Here is an 18,140-nt window from a genome sequence, read left to right as displayed (position 1 = left end):
CCATTCCATTCCATTCCATTCCATTCCATTCCATTCCATTCCATTCATTTTTCTGGTTCTGCTTGGAGACCACAGAAGGTCACTCTCTTGACGACAAGATCACCAGTAGCTGCCAGTATTGCTTGAATACCACTGCAAAGTTCATCTTTGTCAATATGAGGACAGAAAGCAATCCAGCTCCAGATACAGGGACGTTGAGCTCCAAGAGATCTTTCCATACCCAAGAATATTGTTTTAGGAGTGTTAGGCAAAAACATCTTCTTTCTCCTCAAAACTATCCCTATTTACAGCAGATTTTTTAGCAGTCGCAGAAAGTGCAAAGAAGCCCTCACGAAAGGCTGAATATTTAGACAAATTCTAAAGTAGACTAAGTAAAATAAACACAGAATTATTTGTAAAAAATATATTAGAGGAAAAAAAAAAACCCTGGTTAAGTATCAACCCATTCATTTGCTTAAATTTAAAATACTTAGTCAAAGATTAGTGAAACCGAATGCCTCTAAAGAATCATATTGCTAGAACAACTGTCAAATTGCCATTTTTATAACCACTTAAGTATTAGGATAGACTCAAATTGTCTTTTCCTGCAGTGTACTGTAGTTATAAGTAGTTTTCTTAGTTTTGGTATAAGTTCATCTGAGTTCATAATGCACAGACATTTTCAGATGTCACTGCCTCTAGTTGTAATTATCCCAAGTCAATTCCTTCTTCAGATTTTCAGCAAGGAATACACTAGATTTAGGGTTGGGTTTTATTCTGTTTTTTACCAAATATTCTTTGCAACAGATGTTTAATTAAAGGCTGCTAGACAATTTAAACTTCTCAGAAGAATACAAATAAAAGCTGTTAATGAAGTAAATATCTGTTTAATTTACAAACATCAGTAGCATTACTGATATCAGTCCAAATATGACAAAGCACACTGCATTACACATGTACATCTAACTTTTTTGTAAAAAAAATAATAAAATAAAATTGAAAAAACATCTGCATTTTTACAGGGTACCCTGGGTTTTACTGAAAGAAGAACACAACCCACTATTGATTACCAGTTCTACATTATAATTTAGCAGCAACATGTTAACATGGGGAACATTAGGGGCAGTAGAGTAGTTTTATTATTTGGGGAAAATCACAGTTTTTGATAGCACAGCCTTTTCTTCTTTTTTTTTATAAAAAAGGTAAAGAACTCCATAGGAATATTAATTTATAAAGATCTATCTTCTAATGGAATTTTCTACACGCCATCTTATTTTCTGTAAGTACTGTATATAGGGAAAATTAACTTCTCTACAATAGCCATCTAGTGTAAAGACATTTTCTGTAATATATTACAGGTTCTTGGAAGGTGTCCTGAATATCTGTTATCTGTGAAACCACAAATTGTCACCACTTTCTATTCAGTGACACCAAGTGGTCAAATTCTAAGGAAAAGGAAAAGGGAATGGAAAGGAAAAAACAGACTGAAAACATTTACCCCAAGACGACATGCTACGTTAGTTCTATTGCAAAAAAATCCTGATTTTTAAGTCCTTTAAAAAAAATTACAAAAATACTGGGACAAATATAAATTAATATATATTAAAGCATTGAAAAACAGTAAAAGGGATGGCCTAAAAGGGTTAAGTACAATGTACTTTGATACAATAAATATTTCTCAATGAAACCCAATACTGTATAGACCTGTTTAGAACTCATAGAAACAGAAATCCATATTATTACTAATTTATCCATCAATAATCTATTTTATCATCCCCGGAACATTTATATTACAAAAAATTAATACTGTAAAAGGGAAGATAAACACTTTTTTATGCTTCTTGTCCTAACATGCTGACATAAAAGTACACATCATCAGGAGATTTCAGGATTATAGTATATTCTTGTATCTCCTATTTCCCATTCATTAAATGAGATCCCATCTTCTCATGATGTTTAATAATTCCAAAAGACAAAATGTGTTTCAAACAATTGTTATTTCTGTATAATCTGATTCTTTTTGCTCATAAAGCTTCCTCATCCACAGGTAAGTGATTGGTGTGGTCTGTCAAGACAATGAAATAGACTGATACGAAAGTGAAAAAACAAGCCTCGTGTTCTGGTCAGTATTTCACCTCTGAGCTGTTAAGTTGAAAGTCACATGTGTATAGTGTCAGTGTATCTTCAGCATGTTATAAAGAAGAATCCATGTTAAAAGCAGTTAGAGTTTCCCATTTCTGCTGCAATGTTACCAGGTCTTTTTTTTTTCTTCAAAGCTCCTCTTGGGTATGAGAAGTCTCAGTTCAAGCACTTGAATCTTTTTTTTTTCAATGAAGAAAAAGTCTTTATTCTCATAATAAAAATAAGTCTGTTCTGTATTTTACAATATATTTCAAATATTTCCACTATGAAGCATTAATTAGTCCGACACGGTCAATAAGTATACAACATTTTCAAAAGACAAGTGTGACAGGGACACTTAGGAGGGACAATTTGTACAGCCACACTTCACCACTTTTTCCACCTCGTCCACGAAGGACGAGCCGTCGGTGCACTCGAAGGAGTATTTCCGCCTCTTGCTGCGCAGCGGCCCGCAGCACTGCCCGGCCGAGCACCCGCCTTTACACTCTAGTCTCGAAACCTTCTTGGTCGTCTGGCACGCAGCATACCCTTGCTGCTTTTGGTAGTAATCTCGGACTCGTTCCCCTCGACAAGAGATTTCTGTGGGAAACAATGTTCAAAATCAGAGGCACGGATTTGAGGCGCGGGTCAAAGAATGCGTAATGCAGGAAGGTGGTGTGCTACTATTTGCAGTTGGGATTGGTATTTTAAAGTTCGGCCAAGACTGTGCATTGGAAACTAGTGGTTCTTCCAAATGTAATGCGATTAATGCTGGGTTTCATTCCCTATACCTCCTATTTTTGGTAAAGCTTATATTATGTATGTGTAAACCATAAATATGAAGCTATTACAACGACAAGAAAATTGGAAGCTTAAATCTTTTCCTCTTTTATAAAAATACACATCTTCTGTTGCTACACTGCTTGCAGCTGGTTCTGTTTACCATAGGGAAATGTTTCAGAGAGCATGCAATTTAATTTATTAGACCTGGAGTTTAATATTATTCAAACTCTTATTTAATATAAGTTACATTCCGCTAACTTCATAAATTACTGAGGTATAAAGGCAGCTAAAAATGAGACATCTGTTAAAAGTTCTACAGCCATATTCTTCTATTCACATCTATGTACAATACAAAATAAATGCCATCTGGGGTAAGGGAAGAGGGAGAGGGAGAGCTTTGATAGACAAAGGAGAAAGAAAAAGGTAGGGGGAAAAAGTCATCCTGTTTTCATCCATCTCACCTGCATAATTCGCTGTGATAAATCAGTTGAAGCTGAGAGGTCAAAAGTAGAGTTTGTGATAAAACTAGGAGCAGAATCATTGGATTTGGCTTCTCAGTTGCAGAAGGTAGAGAAACAATAAATACAGAAAGATACAGCAGGTAAAAGGTAATAGTTAAATATAGTAAAAATGTGTTTTTGAATAAAGGCAAAAAAAAAAAAGAAATGTTTTCACAGCAAAACGTTTGATGAAAAAATCCTCAAAATGCAAACAAATTCATGGGAAAGGCTTGGTTTTTCTCTCATCAAGATAAAGTCTTATGGTAGAAAAAAAAAAGCAACAAATGTGTGTGTTGTGGAAAAAAAAAAACTGGTCATGTTTTTGGCTGTTCATGTGCTTGGCTGTTCATGTTTTACTAAAAAAGCCTATTTTTTAAGACCACAACAACATGAATGAATTTTTTTTACCTTTATCACAACTGTCCCCCGTGTATCCGCTGCCGCATTCGCAATATGGTTTCCCAAGTCCTGAAAGCCTACATTTGCCATGTTTACACCTGATGGATTGGCAGGGGTTAAGCAGCATTTCCTCTTCATCACAGAGGACTCCCCCATGTCCCTGCAGGCATTTACAACTGTATGAAAACGCATTGATCGGCAAGCAGGTACCATGCACACATCTACAGGGGAAACAAGCCCAAGAGAATAAAAATAAATTATTCATCAAAGTTCAGGCTAAGCAACATTAACTACAAATACTTTGGACTGTACTCAGAAGAAATTGCTTTTGTTTCTAATGGACTTTTTCAGTGAGATGCAGTGAAGTGGTTTATAATTAGTATGCAGGTTTACACAAAACAAGCTGCAATACAGAACTCCCTCTCACCAGAAAATAGCCACTGTAGATGTGTTATGGAAAAATTTTACAGGCCACGAATATTAAAAACAACATTTCCTGTCTACCTACATTTTCAGCATGCTTTTGAGAAGAACACAGTGAAATCAAGCCAAAGAAAAAAGAAACTCACCTGCAATTCTGGTTTGTGTATCATTTAAAAGAAACTCCATATTGTCACTCATGAAATATGGGGCTCCCAGCACACACAGTTCAGCTACTTCCTAAGAGAAGCTATTCTGACCCAAGAAATGGCAGTTTCAAGTTGCACATTGTTGCTGTGGTTGAAGTCTGATATTTCAAGACTGGTATTTAGCAATTCAAAATGGAAGGCCTAGACAGTATCATGGGGCAGATAGCTTCTGTTTATTTTTCATTATATTCAGCATTTGATCTTTTCACCATATAGAAAAATCCACTTTTAGGACTTCTGATCTACAGTTACTCAGGTGGCACTGACATCCTGCCATGCTCTATACAGGCTTTAGATATCAAAGCAATCTGTGTCAAGATCTTTGGTAAAGTTTTGCTTTGACTTAGAAGATGATTAAATTTTAGCTAATGCCAACTCTCATACTTTTGTTTCCACCTGCTCTTTGAAGCTCTAAATTTCATCTTCTGACTGTACTGAAAGGAACATCAAGCTAAGTGCAAAGTCTCAGGCACAGTTTCATCTCATCTAATTTTAGGTACCTGTGTCAGGCACTCAAGTTGGATGTATAATTGCCATAAGCTCCAGACACAGTCAGTCATGGCAAGAAATGAGCTTATCTAGAAGATGATTAGACAACTTGAATTCTTATTTATTCTTCTGAAATATGCTTATTCCTTTACTGACTAGAGAAAAAACTTTGGTCACTATATTTTGATTTCAAACACCTAGATGTAGGTAAAGTAAATGTGTCTTAAGCCTTTTCACGATGTGCAAGGATCTCTAAAAGATCATCTACATTTTTGAAACAGAGATCACAGTGACAATTCTGTTATTCAGATAAAGCAGAATGTAAAACTGTATTAGATGGATAAAATGCATCTATTCAATAGACAATTTAGAGTTGAATCAAGAAATACAGAATGAAAATCCCCAGAAGTAAAGAACAACAAAGTCCTCCTCCACTCCAAAAATAAACAAAAAAAAATTGGTTTGGCTTTCTCTCTTAAAAGCTCACAGCACTGTATACAGCTGAAACAAACCCAATACTTGGAAGAGCAAAAAAAATATTAACACTGTGCTCACTCACTTCTGTCTTTGATACTGCCTACATCTGATACTGATAACTTCATAATTTGCTGCAAAAAAAGCACTCAGTTTGGGTGATAATGTGCACAATTATAAGAAACAATGAAGAATCTAGTACTTCAAGAACAGCTTAAAGAAATTGTCTTTTCTGATAGTAGAACTTGTGGGCAAAGTTTGATGTTATTTTTTAATCCTCAAGTATTGAAATATAAAGTCACATTTGCATTTTATAACCTGGTGTGACTACCCTTCTTTAAAGTCACTGTGAAAGAGGACAGCCTAAAAAAATGACCCATAAAAAATTAAATGTTATAATGATATCCTTCAAAACCTGACTGCTCTAGCTCTGGGAAAAATTCAAAACTTTAAGGGTACTGAAAGAGTCTATAACCAATATAAATAAAACTGTGTTGCAAAGCATGCCAACTGCTGTATAAAACTTTCAAGGGTCAGACTTTCCACACACTATGTGAAAAGATGATTTAAACATCATTTTATATAGGAGTTGAAAAACATCTTATTAGAATCTCTTAGAAAACTTAGGCCACTGGTCCTTAAACGTCAAAAATCACATAGGCAAATGCTGCACTGAAAAAGCAGCAGCCACAGGACCCAAGCAAGCTTGCTTGAACGGAAAAAAAAAAAAAAAAAGATGTTGCCAAGCTGTAATAAGGACAGTGGAAAGACAAACAGAATAGCATCTTGCTGCCCAAGATGAATAAATACAAAATAGCTTTGACCTTCTGAAGTTTCTGATCTTCTTGTGCTGGGAGTCCATGAACCCAAATAGAATCTGTCTTGATAGTAAATTTGAAAGATGAATATGCATAGATATCAATACTATAATATACATAATTATACATATCTTTTTCTATCTCCACACATTTATATATAAGAATCTTTCTACAGACATGCATAAATATCTAAACTAAAATGTTCTGCTCAAATCAGTAAATAGAATTATCACACTAAGACTTAAACAGAATTTCACCATAAAGATGGAAATCTATTTTCCTCCTAAAACCTGGGGTACTCTGAAAATATAAAATATTAGGTATGTCCATTGTATCATTTTTCAAAACCATAGTAGAGAATATTGTTATTATTATTAATAATAATATTAATGGTTTAATTACCTTATTCTTTACAACTGAAAATAAGAAAATAGGTTTTTATTCAATTTACAACTACTTCAAAATTATTTTTGTGCCAAGGGTCATACCCACAGCTGCATCAGTGCATCTCATTGCAAAAGAAGCACATACAGAAGTATGCAAGAGCACCTCCCAGGCTTTAGGCAGAACTTCAGTGAGATGTGTGTATCTGCTCCCCTGAACTGGGGACTTTCCCTCATTAGGTTTATGGAAAGAACATATGCTAAAACCTGGATGCCGTTTTCACTTTTACATGCCCAGGTTATGTTGCTTCTTGCAAGTGTGAACTTTTATAGAAAAAAAATACAGATGACAGGAGACATATGTGCACATTTTACTACTGTTTTTGCCCGAGTTAGGACATACTTATTTCCGAGACACGGGTCGTTGGTTTGCTGGTCACAGAGCGGCCCCGTCCATCCGCCTTCGCACTCACAGGAGAAGCCTGACTGGCTGGTAGCATGGCATGTGCCATGCACACAAACTTTCTTATGGCAAGGCTCACAACCTGGCAGAATTCCCACTTGCAGGGGCACATTTCTGAAGTCCTGGAGTTCACTGTTGATATACAGATTCCGGATGCAGCCATGGAAGCTGGTGCCGTTCTGCCCTGGCGACTGGCGCAAAGCTGCTATGTTGTTTTTCACAGGCATGCCTAGGAAATTAATAATAGCAAATAACCAGTGTAATAATCTCACCGTTTTCTATACTGTTTTCTCCCATTTTTAAAACACTTTTAAAAGAATGCTTCTTCTAAATTAATTATTCCTAGCTATTCAAACTAGAACCACAAACAATAATCTAGTTTTTGGAAATTGTCCTTGTTGTCAAGCATTTGTGTAAACCAGCTCCAAACCTGTAAATCTTTAAGTCATGCTTAAGAGATGAATACAAGACTTTACCAGAAAGGAAGCTCAGAGCTGTGAAAAGGTCTGCTTTGCCCAGTTTTTCCCTAGTGCATTTAAGTCCAGGATAGCACACAGTTTCTGAATCCCAGAAAAACAAAGGTTGTTGAAATTTAGCAGGTGATATGTCATTTTTTTGTGAGCTAAGATACTCATATCCAGAAGAATTTAGTAGGATCAGCCCATCAAAATGGAGCTAGCATACACATTTCAAATGTGAGCTTTTGCTATGGAAAATTTCTTGGGAAGGATAGTTTAACAGGTTGAGGTTCCAAAACCAAAAATACTTTTGTTTAGCATGTATTAAAGACAGATTAATAAAATAAAACTAAAAGCCATTCCTAGTTTGCCAGTACAGCCTAAAACAATCAATAATAAAAATAATTCAACATCTAACTGCTATGTGTTTACACTTTTAGATAATGCAAATGTCCCCACTGTTGACCATTTTCAGAGTAATTCCTCTGTTACATTCTATGGTTATAGGTGCAATTAGAGCAGTAGATGTGATACACTTATTCTGTTATAATAATTAAAGAATAATTCTGAATAATTCAAGAATAATTCAGAAGGAACATTATTATCAAATGTTTTCTTGCAAACATGAAGTTCTTCTACTCCTTTTGTTTTCTTTTAACTTATTGCCAACATATTAGCCTATAGCAGATACCTCTTAAGAGAGTGCTTTCTAATAATGAATACCTCAATGCCCAAGTGAGTCCTGAGATTCACAAGTAAAGGAAATCAAAGTACACTGAGCATAAAAAAGATCTGTTTACCTGAAAATAAATATTCTTATTAGCTGCATAGGTTTATTCCTAGACAAAATCAACAATTTTCATTCTGGTACTTGAATAATGACAAGAAAGCAGAAATGTTCTGCATAGCTGCTCCTTAACCATGTAAACTGATACTTTTAATAACTTTCTATATTACTATGAACAGTTAAAGAGAGTTCATGCAGTAACCTAATGAAGTAGACCTGCCTTTCATTTAGAGGTTATTGTAATTTCATTTGTGCTAGGCTTCAGTGATCATAGAAATGAACAATATGGGATCCATACTGTTGAAGAGCCTAATCTTCTTTGATCTTATCAGTTAAGTAAGTGTATGGGGTTTGTGTGGCCAGGCTTCTCCAAGAAGCTGCCGAAAGTGTCCACCCTGTCCAAGAGAGCCAATGCCAGCTGTGTCCAGGATGGACCTGTCAAGTCTGCCTAGGCCAAGCCAATCAGCTATGTGATAACATATCTATAAAGGAAAAAACCCAAAAGAGTAATTGTGTAGATATGACCAGAGAGCAGTGGGAATATTTGAGGAGCAGCTCTGCAGATACTGAGGTCAGCAAAGCAGGATGGGGAGGAGTTCTCCAGACACCTGAGATTCCCCGGCAGCCCATGGTGAGACAGCTGTGCCCCTGCAGCTCATGGACATTCACAGGGGAGCAGAGATCCACCTGCAGCCCACGGAGGAGACCATGCTGGAGCAGGTGGATGCTCGAGAGAAGACTGTGTCTCCATGGGAAGCCTGTGCTGGAGCAGGCTCCTGGCAGGATCTGTGAGAGAGGAGCCCCCACTGGAGCAGGTTTTCCTTGGACTTGTGACCCTGTGGGGGACCCAGGCTGGAGCAGCCTGTTCCTGAAGAACTGCATCCCATGGGAACCAAGGGACACATGCAGGAGCAGTTTGTAAAGAGCTGCCTCCCATGGGAGGGACCTCAGCTGGAAGAGGGGAAGGACTCTTTTCTCTGAGGAGGATGCAATGTCAGAAACAATGTGATGTAGAGACCATAACCTAAATGTGCCTGCACTGCTTGTAGGAAGGAGAGAGAGAACTGGGGGGAAAGAAGTTAAGCCTGAGAAGGAGGGAAGGGTGGGGGGAATGTGTCTTAAAAAAATGTTTTACCTCTCCTTATCCTACTGTGATTTGGACTGGTAATACTTCAAATTCATTTCTTCAAGTTGAGTCTGTTTTGCCACATCAGTAATCGGTGAGGGTTCTTTCCCCATCTGCATCTCAACTTATGAGCTTTCACTGCATTTTCTCTCCCCTTTCCAGTTGAGGAGGGGGGTGATAGAGTGACTTTGGTGGGCACCTGGCACCCAGGCAGGGTCAAACTGCAAAATAGGCTTTGAACTATTATATTAAAGGACTCAGACTGCAAACAATAATGAGTTTCCATCTCCTCACATCTACCTGCCATATTCTCAAACCAGGGACAGGGTAGAGTCATCAAGGCCCCTTCACCCTGTTGTGTCCCTTGAAAGTCACACTCAGCTAATGCTCATAGAAAATGCTTAAAGTATCTCAGCAGAATAGATGAACTGAAGTTACTGTCTGTAAAAATAAAAGGTGTATAAAACTAAGCACACCAATGCAATGCTAAACTAGATGTAATACTTGAAAGTGTCAGGAAACTTAGATGTGATTTCTAGGAACCATATAAGCACATACATTTGATACCAGGCAATAGGTGGTATATCACACATGATTCAGAAGTTTTTTGTCTATTTTCTCTAATAAGGGAGACATTTGATTCAGAATTTTTTTCACACATGATTCAGAAGTTTTTTGTCTATATTCTCTAATAAGGGAGACATTTGGAAACACAATAAAAACATATGCTCAATCTTTCAGCCTATACACTTTTGCTTCTTCTAGCAAGATACCAAATGTCAGAAGGCCAAAGTGTGTGTAAAACCTGGTTATATTCTTTAGAAATATTTCTTAGATAATTTTTGTATAAAGATTCTTTATCAGTTAGGAAAGAACTGACATAGAAACAATACAGACAAATATTTCAAATCTATTTTTGGCAATGTAAGAGAGTAGTTCCCACCCCCTTTCAAGCTTTTGGATGCTGAACCAGACTACAGGTAAATTACTGCTCAAGGAGGCAAATGGTAGGAATCTCTCTGGAATAACAGTCACACAGTAAAACTGTCGAAACAAGTATCTAATTCTAGAAGCTGCCAGAACAGAGCAAGCACAAATGAGAAGCAGCTGATACTCTACCTGTCTCAGAAATAGGGACATCCATGAAAGAAGGTGCCACTCTCAACTAGTAAAATATGCTCTAATTTCCGAGAGAAGAATGTGAAGTATCAGTGATGTCTGCGACTCCTTTGAAGAATTTTTGAGAAGAAACAGATTGTCCCTTAAGAATTCTTACAAAAGCCATGCACTTTCAATATGATTTACTGAAATTTGTTACAGAAAGACTGAAAAATAACAAGCACGTGTATTCTGACCACACACTCCATACACTTGGAAGAGGCAAAAAACCCTCAAAAGGTATAAATCAATTAGCTCAGTTTTGGTAAAAAAAAAAAGGTAAATTACCCCTTTTAAACCAAGCTATATATTGTGACCCAAGAGTAACATTAAAAAAAAAAAAAAAAAGGAAGGAAGGCAGAGAGAGAGGGAATGAGAGAATGAGAGCAGACATTGTACAAGGGCTTGCTGTTAAGTCTGAATTTCAGCCTGCCAACTGAGGTGATGCTTATCAGAAATGCCATTTTAGCAGAAAAGTGGTAAGAGTAAGTGTAAGCTACATGATGATTTAGGTGTCAAACTAAGGCTTTGGCAAAGATAAAAATACTGCATAAAAACCTAGTGAGAATTTAAGTTCTTAACTGATGAAAATGTGTAATCAAATTCCCTAAAAAAATCTAGATATAGTTGGATAAGAAAAAAATTATTGAATCTCAAAAAGATGGGTGATATAAAGTTAAAAGAGTGAAAAATACCTGCCCTGAGAATTTTAAAAAATCATAAACAGATAAATTTGATAAAGAAGAGGAAAGATTAAGATCTGAATGTCATCCTACTGGGTTTTTTTCCTTTATTTTGTTACAATGTGCTTCTATGATTGGTTTTTATTATTTTTTGGATCAACATTTTCTATGACAGCAGAATAATTGTCTGTTTGGAGCCTGAATGTGAAAAATTATAATAGAATAAACACGGAACCTCCCTAAGGAACATGCACTAGAATGCAGAAGACTGCTGCACTTATGTATCAAACCCTTGAGAGAAAAGATTATTTCCAAAAGTTATTCTTCCAATACTTGAAGATGACAATGCAGATTACTATGTTTCTCTGAATGGAGGCACAGTTCTGCAGGGTGAAGAAGCAAGGAGGAGAACCATATGTCACAAATCAGCACTGCAGTGGTAACAATGTGCCCAGAATAAATGTTTACAGTTGTCAGTCTGGCCTCATTTCATCAAAAGGTGCTTATAACAGACAGGAGGATTATTGTTCTGCACTAAGCTCAGCTCTCAAGTCGTACAATTAGCCTCAGCAATCATTAAACAAACTGATGTTGATAACACAAGTAAGCAAGCACACAGTGTCCTATCAGAGTCTAGGATCCCCTCTTCCCAATGTGGCACAGGACACTGCGTAAACAGAAATTATACACAGGAGAAAATGCAATGTGCATTTTTGGAGGGCAATCCACGTTTGAAAGCATCAGCACATCAAACAAATGCACTACTGATGGCACAGTTTTTTGCAAGGAGGCAAGATGCTTAAGTCTAAAAAGTTATTCTCAGATATAAAAGAAATCAGCAAAATGAAAACGAAAGTCCATTTTTTTTACCAGAAAGAACAGATCAGAAGGAAACTCCTTAAGAGTATAAGCTTAAAATAAATAGAACATGAAAATCGGTAGCTTTTAAAAAGTATTTAAAAAACCATGCCAAATCTCTGAACTTTTAAGAACTTTGACTTGCTACCAATTAAGGAGGCTCTAAGTGTTGGCTGAATTTTCTGACTTTTATGTGGATTGCACAGGTCCAAAGAAATCCAGCATGAACTGTTAGCTAAAACAAAGTGTTTGAACTCACAGGTCTACAGAGTAACTGGCATCAAATGATCAAAGTTTTTTTAAATATTTTAGCTGCTCAAGTTAAACAAACAATTAAACAAACATTTTTTTCTCAAAACAAACAAAACATAAGCCCTGACACATACAGTGAGGCAACTGTCTGGGCACATTCTTACCTAGTGTCCTAACTCTTATCAGCCCTAAGCAGTAAGATCTCCAGACAGAAATTACATTTCGTGGCTTTACACACTGCTATCATTTCCAGCAGATACCAGTACAGGGAAACAGGAATGTAAAATGAGCAAAACAGAATGCTACCATTCTACACTTTCTGAATAGGCATCACTAAATCTTCATGCAGCTAAGCAAAGCTGAGCACACTTCTTCAGTATAATAAAAGGCTAAATAACAGCAGAAATTTACAAAATTTTACAGTCATAAAAAATAAACATAATTATAGAAAAGGAACCAGTGTAGTTTCACAACATATTATTTCTTAAAATTGAAGCTATTGACATTAACTGCCAAAGTTTCATCTTAAGGAGTTATGTCAATGAATGAGTCTCTTTAGGAAACACAAGCATGTGTTTCTTAAAACATGTTACCACAGTAAATTATCTATAATACCTCTAGTAAGAAGCAATAAAATCCTCTTACCTCCTACATACAGTGGAGAATCAAAGTTCAGAGTGGATTGCTTGGACAAGTTGGTAATTATCTTGGGGCTTCCTCCATCAATGGATAAAGATAGAACCTGATCCATAGCTAGCAGCTCCACAATGTGGAAATTTCCATCATTAATTGTTTCCACACTGCAAAATAAACATTAATAATAAACAGTTGGTGGTCATGTTATAACAGTTTTTTACCTTTTCCCCTTTAAGAGTCAATAAAGTTTCAGAACAGAACTTCTGTAGGAGTACACTCCCCTGAAAATTACATTTTAAGCAAAGACATGCACATATGCTTAAAAGCCAATACAATACAATACATCCCTTCTTCTGGACTAATGATGACAGGGCTGGAATTCCTTTTCTATGAAGACAGGCCGAGGGATTTGGAGTTGTTCAGCTTGGAGAAGAGAATACTCTGGGAAGACCTTATAGCAGCTTTTGAACATTGAAAGGGGGCTTATAAGAAATATGGAGAGGGACTTTCTACCAGGCCCTGCAGTAACAGGACACAGCCCAACTCTTTTAAACTGAGAGAGGGTACATATAGATCAGACAGAATCTATTAAGTAAAAAAAGTGATATAAAAAAATTTCTTTAATATGAGGGTGGGTTAACATGAAACACTGGGACAAGTTGCCAGAGAATCTGTGGACCTGTTATTGGAAATGCTCAGGATCAGGTTGGATGGGGCATTGTACAACTTAATCTAGTGGAAACTGTAACTGCCCATAACAAAGATGATGGAACTAGGTGATTGTTTAAGGTCCCCTCCAACCTAAACCACTATGTGATTCCAATGTTACTTAAAGATCATATTTGCATTCAAGTCTGTGTGTATCCTACATTTTGCAGAATATTGGGTTTACATATCTTGCAAATATGGAGACCGGAGTCAAATCCAGTGATACATAAATCTATTTCATGGAATACGGAACTGCATCTAACTTTAGTCCTGCCAGACAAAATCATCTCATTGGTCCAGACAGTTCCACTGACACTTGCAATAAAGTTATTTGTTATCTTTATTGGGCATGGTTACTTAAGTGTGTTCAACTTCTGGCTAGTACAGTGAATATGAATGTTGTCATGTTTTTTCTCTCATCTACATATACCATTTCCTTCTGCTTACTAACAAGATATTAACTCACTAGTAGGAGAATGCCTGAAGGTTCTCAAGGTGAAAATGCTTGCTTCAAGCGTGGTGCTTACCCCGCCTAAGAATGAGCATACTCACGCTGCTGGACACAAAAAAAAGCTGCTGGCGCTTATCAGCCTCAATATCTACATAGCAAGTGCTTAAGTGCAGAAAGTAGTCTGCACTGGAACACTGCTTAAATACATCAGAGAAGGAAGAATATCATTACTCAGTTCTGAGACTGAATATATCATTGTACTTGCACAACTTGTAGTCCATTTTCCATTGCAGAAACAGAGCTGAATATATGCATGCAAGGTGTGAGCTGCAGTCCAGAGACCAGACATTAAAAGCATTCCCATGAAAGCCTTTATTTGTTTCAGGGCACCATCAAATAAGTGAGCTTAATCCTTTGAAAAAAGTTATTTAAATGAACCAATTGTACGATAGCCTGAAATGGACAGTCACACAGTCAATTAGCTCTTCTCATTGAGAAAGCAGGATAGCTGAAAGGGATTAAGTTCCTAAATCTCAAGGCAAAAATCAAGCAAATTACCTTAAAACATCCTTAGTGATGTTTTAATTAAGCTAACTGCTTTTGTCCTGGAACAGATCAGCAGCACACTTGGTCATTCACAGCTGTGACACATTAAATAGCTTCTTAGCCATTTATTACCAACTCTGTGAACAGCCTTTGCTCACTGTGGATCAAAGATCTGCATGGTAGCATGCATGCTTTACATAAACCCAGCTCTATTTGAGAGTGCAAACACATGACAGAGCAGACACTGGCACAATAAACACTTTATGGGAGCTGCCAGGAGGGGGACTGCCAGTTTCCATGGGGGGAAAGGAAACGGCCAGGGTTTATCATTCCTAAGGAGAAAGACTTATTCAAAGTATCAAGAAGTTTGTTTGATCTGATCAAGCAATATAAAAGATGCTGAGATTAAGTTACTTAACACATTTCAATGAATCCAGCCAAAAAAATGTGCTAAAAAATCAAAGTTCATATAACTTCTTGACTTAAGGAAGCAAGAAACCCTGATATAATGTTCTTGTTTCAAGGAAACTTATTTTACAACTTCTAAACCTTTCACTCAATAGTATTTAGAAGAATAAGAGCAACACAAAATATGCATTTTTAGAGCAAGAGGTAGTTCCAGGGATATACAAACCATAGTCTGTAAAGGCAATGTGTCTCTGATAAGACTGATTATCAAAAGCCTCTGGTTTAAACTGTTTCACTGGTAAAAATTTACTGCAGAAAGAGAAGCCCTCCTAGGTAAGGATGGTTTAAATTGAAGAGGAAATAAACTCAAGGCACATTTGCAACATTTCCTGCCAATGCACTTACATTACTTCTAGCCCATTTCCCATTGGAGATATGAGAGCTGAATGCATAGATCCTAATGAAAAGCTGTAACAAGAACTGATTTAAGGCTTCTGGTACTCTGTAGAAGAATAATGATCTGGGAATAAATAGTCCCACATTTCCAATAAATATATGATGAAAACTAGTTTACAGAATGAAAGATTTTTTTATGTAATAAACCATTAACATTTAAAAATGGATGCCCAGACAGAATAAAACACAAGTGGATCAAATTTTTCCAAATAACCATCTCCAATGAATGAATATTATTTATTGGTCTTGGCAGTGCCATAATCTCATTTCTCAGATTGACTGATGACTCCTTTTGGGATGCAGGCTCCTCCTGCAGTCGGTTCCCATGAACTGGGAGGACAGGAGGGAAGCAAAAGGGAGGGACTAGAAGGACTGGAAACATTCCAGGAGACAGCTTTAATAAGTAACAAAAGTACAGAAAGACAACATGCAATGAATGGATAAAAAGAAGGTAAAGACCTTAAAAAGGGCAGGAGATATCACAAAGATTCTGGGAGGGTAAAACAGTAAGAACTGGAAATAATGAAGGGATTTGAGTAAACCGTGTAAAAGTTTCTGTGCTACAACATACTCCTTTCTAGAACCTGAAATAGACATTAAACAGACAAAATTTGTAGGGCTATCACTAGATCCACATACATACCTATACACAGATGTGGAAATGCATATGTGGCTTCCAAAATAGAATGATGAAATCACAGACTCATTTAGGTTGGAAAAGACCTCTAAGATCATCAAGTCCAGCAACTAAACCAGCACTGCCAGGTCCACCACCAAACAATGTCCCTAAGTGCCTCATCTACACTTTGTTGAATACCTCCATGAATGGTGACTAGACGCCTTCTCTGGGCAGTCTGTTCCAATGCTTGACAACCATTTACGTGATGGAATTTTCCCTAATATCCAATCTAACCCTTCCCTGGTGCAACTTAAGGCCTTTTCCTCTTGTCCTATTGCTTGTTATTTGTGAGAGGACTCTGATCCTCACCTGGCTACAATCTTTCAGAAAATTATCAAAAGAGATAAGGTATGCCCTCAGCCTTTCCTGAGCAGCAGAAAACCTCACTACAGTTGGACTATCACATGATAGCTTTCAAATATCTCAGAAACTCACCATTATGCTTATCAGAAATGAAATGTAGGTAAACAACAATAACAGAAACGAAAAATAATAACTAAAAGTGTGTATCTGCTTCACTAAACAACTGTGTCACCCTGTAAGGTTTCGCTACATTTCCTGTCCCTTTCTTCACTACACTTGCATTCTTCATTTGTCACATAATTCAAAGGAGACCATCAACTATGTAGGGGAGATGCTTCTTATTATTTTGTAACAGTAACCTAATTGGGGCTCTTTGTTAATTAGTCACTTTGTTATTAACTCCTTCCACGTTTACGTTTGTTTGGGTTTTTTTCTGTGTGAGTACTGGTTTTCAATCTTGCTAGATTAATCTTTATAGATAGCTATAATGGACAAGTGTGAATTACCAGTATTTATTACATTTCAATAATGCCAGAGAAAGCTCAAATTTATGGGAAGGACATATATGTGTTGAAAGAGAAGAAGTATTCTAAGTAGATTATAGAAATGGGAGCCAAAATAACTTGGAACTACATATGACCCTTATTCCTATTGCTTATTCTCAGTCAGCTGTACCTATTGAATAAAAATCAACAAAAATAATTAAACTCCTGAGAAAAAAGAATCCAAATTTCTTGTGTAGCCCTAATCCAGATAGAAAATAAAAATATTATTTTGAATAGGAGTATAATAATTTATAAAAATCATTTGTTTTCAGTGAAATGTCCCTAATAGAAGCAGAACAGTGTCACTGTTACAAACTCTAGAAGCAAATATACCTACATATAATTTTACAATAAAAGTTGTAAATAGAGTGAAAAGAACATTCAAGGAAAACTGATTTAATACTTTCCTTTTACTTCTGAAAGTAATTTTAGCACCAAGAGGGCAGCCAAGGCCAGGAAGTGATGACTCTTGTCTTTCTGCTGACTCTTGCAATGACTGTTTGCTAATTCCTGTGAAGTTATACAATAACTCCCAAAAAATTCAGGTGGTAATTTTTCAGAGAGACAGAGAAATATGATTTAAAAAAAAAAAACTCAGAAATTATGCTACAAAAGCAGCTGTAGATTTTTTCTCTTACTGACTTTGGAAGCAAAAGCCGTTTCTTTTTCAAAGGTAGTGCCTTTTGTCAGAAATCAAGTTTTTAGCTTTCTCTTCACTTGCCAGGGAAAAATCCCACATTATATGACTGCCTAACAGAGAAGAGAAGCTTCTACTTAATTTCTGCTTATACAGTGTAGTTTTTCATTTTACTCAGCACACTAGGAAATTATGTGGCAGTTACAACTAAGAAAAAACTCCACTGCTACATGTGAGCTTTACAAATGTAAATAAATAAATATTATACTGAAAGGTAATTCTTATTCTGTTTAAATGCATCAAATAATATACTAGTTGCCTGACATATCTGCATTAGAATTACTTGCCAACCAAATCACATCTTCTGGCAAGAAGTTTTAAGTGTCTGACAACACAGTAATTTGCATATAT

At 36.5% G+C, this 18,140-nt stretch overlaps 1 protein-coding gene across 7 annotated transcripts in view; it reads right to left on the bottom strand.

The window, feature by feature from the left end:
- Positions 1-754: 754 nt before the first annotated feature.
- Positions 755-18,140, bottom strand: part of SLIT2 (slit guidance ligand 2) — a 257,508-nt gene continuing 240,122 nt past the window's right edge. For 4 of the 7 annotated variants that reach the window (XM_064711856.1, XM_064711858.1, XM_064711857.1 and 1 more), the window contains 4 exons: positions 13,006-13,160; positions 6,979-7,267; positions 3,792-4,003; positions 755-2,700 (listed from right to left, as the gene is read on the bottom strand). In XM_064711856.1, the coding sequence (XP_064567926.1) occupies positions 2,459-2,700; positions 3,792-4,003; positions 6,979-7,267; positions 13,006-13,160 (898 nt within the window). In that variant the 3' untranslated portion in view covers positions 755-2,458. Of the gene's footprint in view, positions 2,701-3,344; positions 3,434-3,791; positions 4,004-6,978; positions 7,268-13,005; positions 13,161-18,140 lie in introns of all 7 variants that reach the window. The other 3 variants (XM_064711860.1, XM_064711861.1, XM_064711862.1) reach the window with 3 other exon arrangements.

The sequence above is a fragment of the Zonotrichia leucophrys genome, chromosome 4 (genome assembly GCF_028769735.1).
Source record: "Zonotrichia leucophrys gambelii isolate GWCS_2022_RI chromosome 4, RI_Zleu_2.0, whole genome shotgun sequence".
NCBI classification, from domain to species: Eukaryota; Metazoa; Chordata; class Aves; order Passeriformes; family Passerellidae; genus Zonotrichia; species Zonotrichia leucophrys.
Note: the sequence above shows the minus strand (reverse complement) of the source record. Positions and strands in the feature narration are given on the sequence as shown.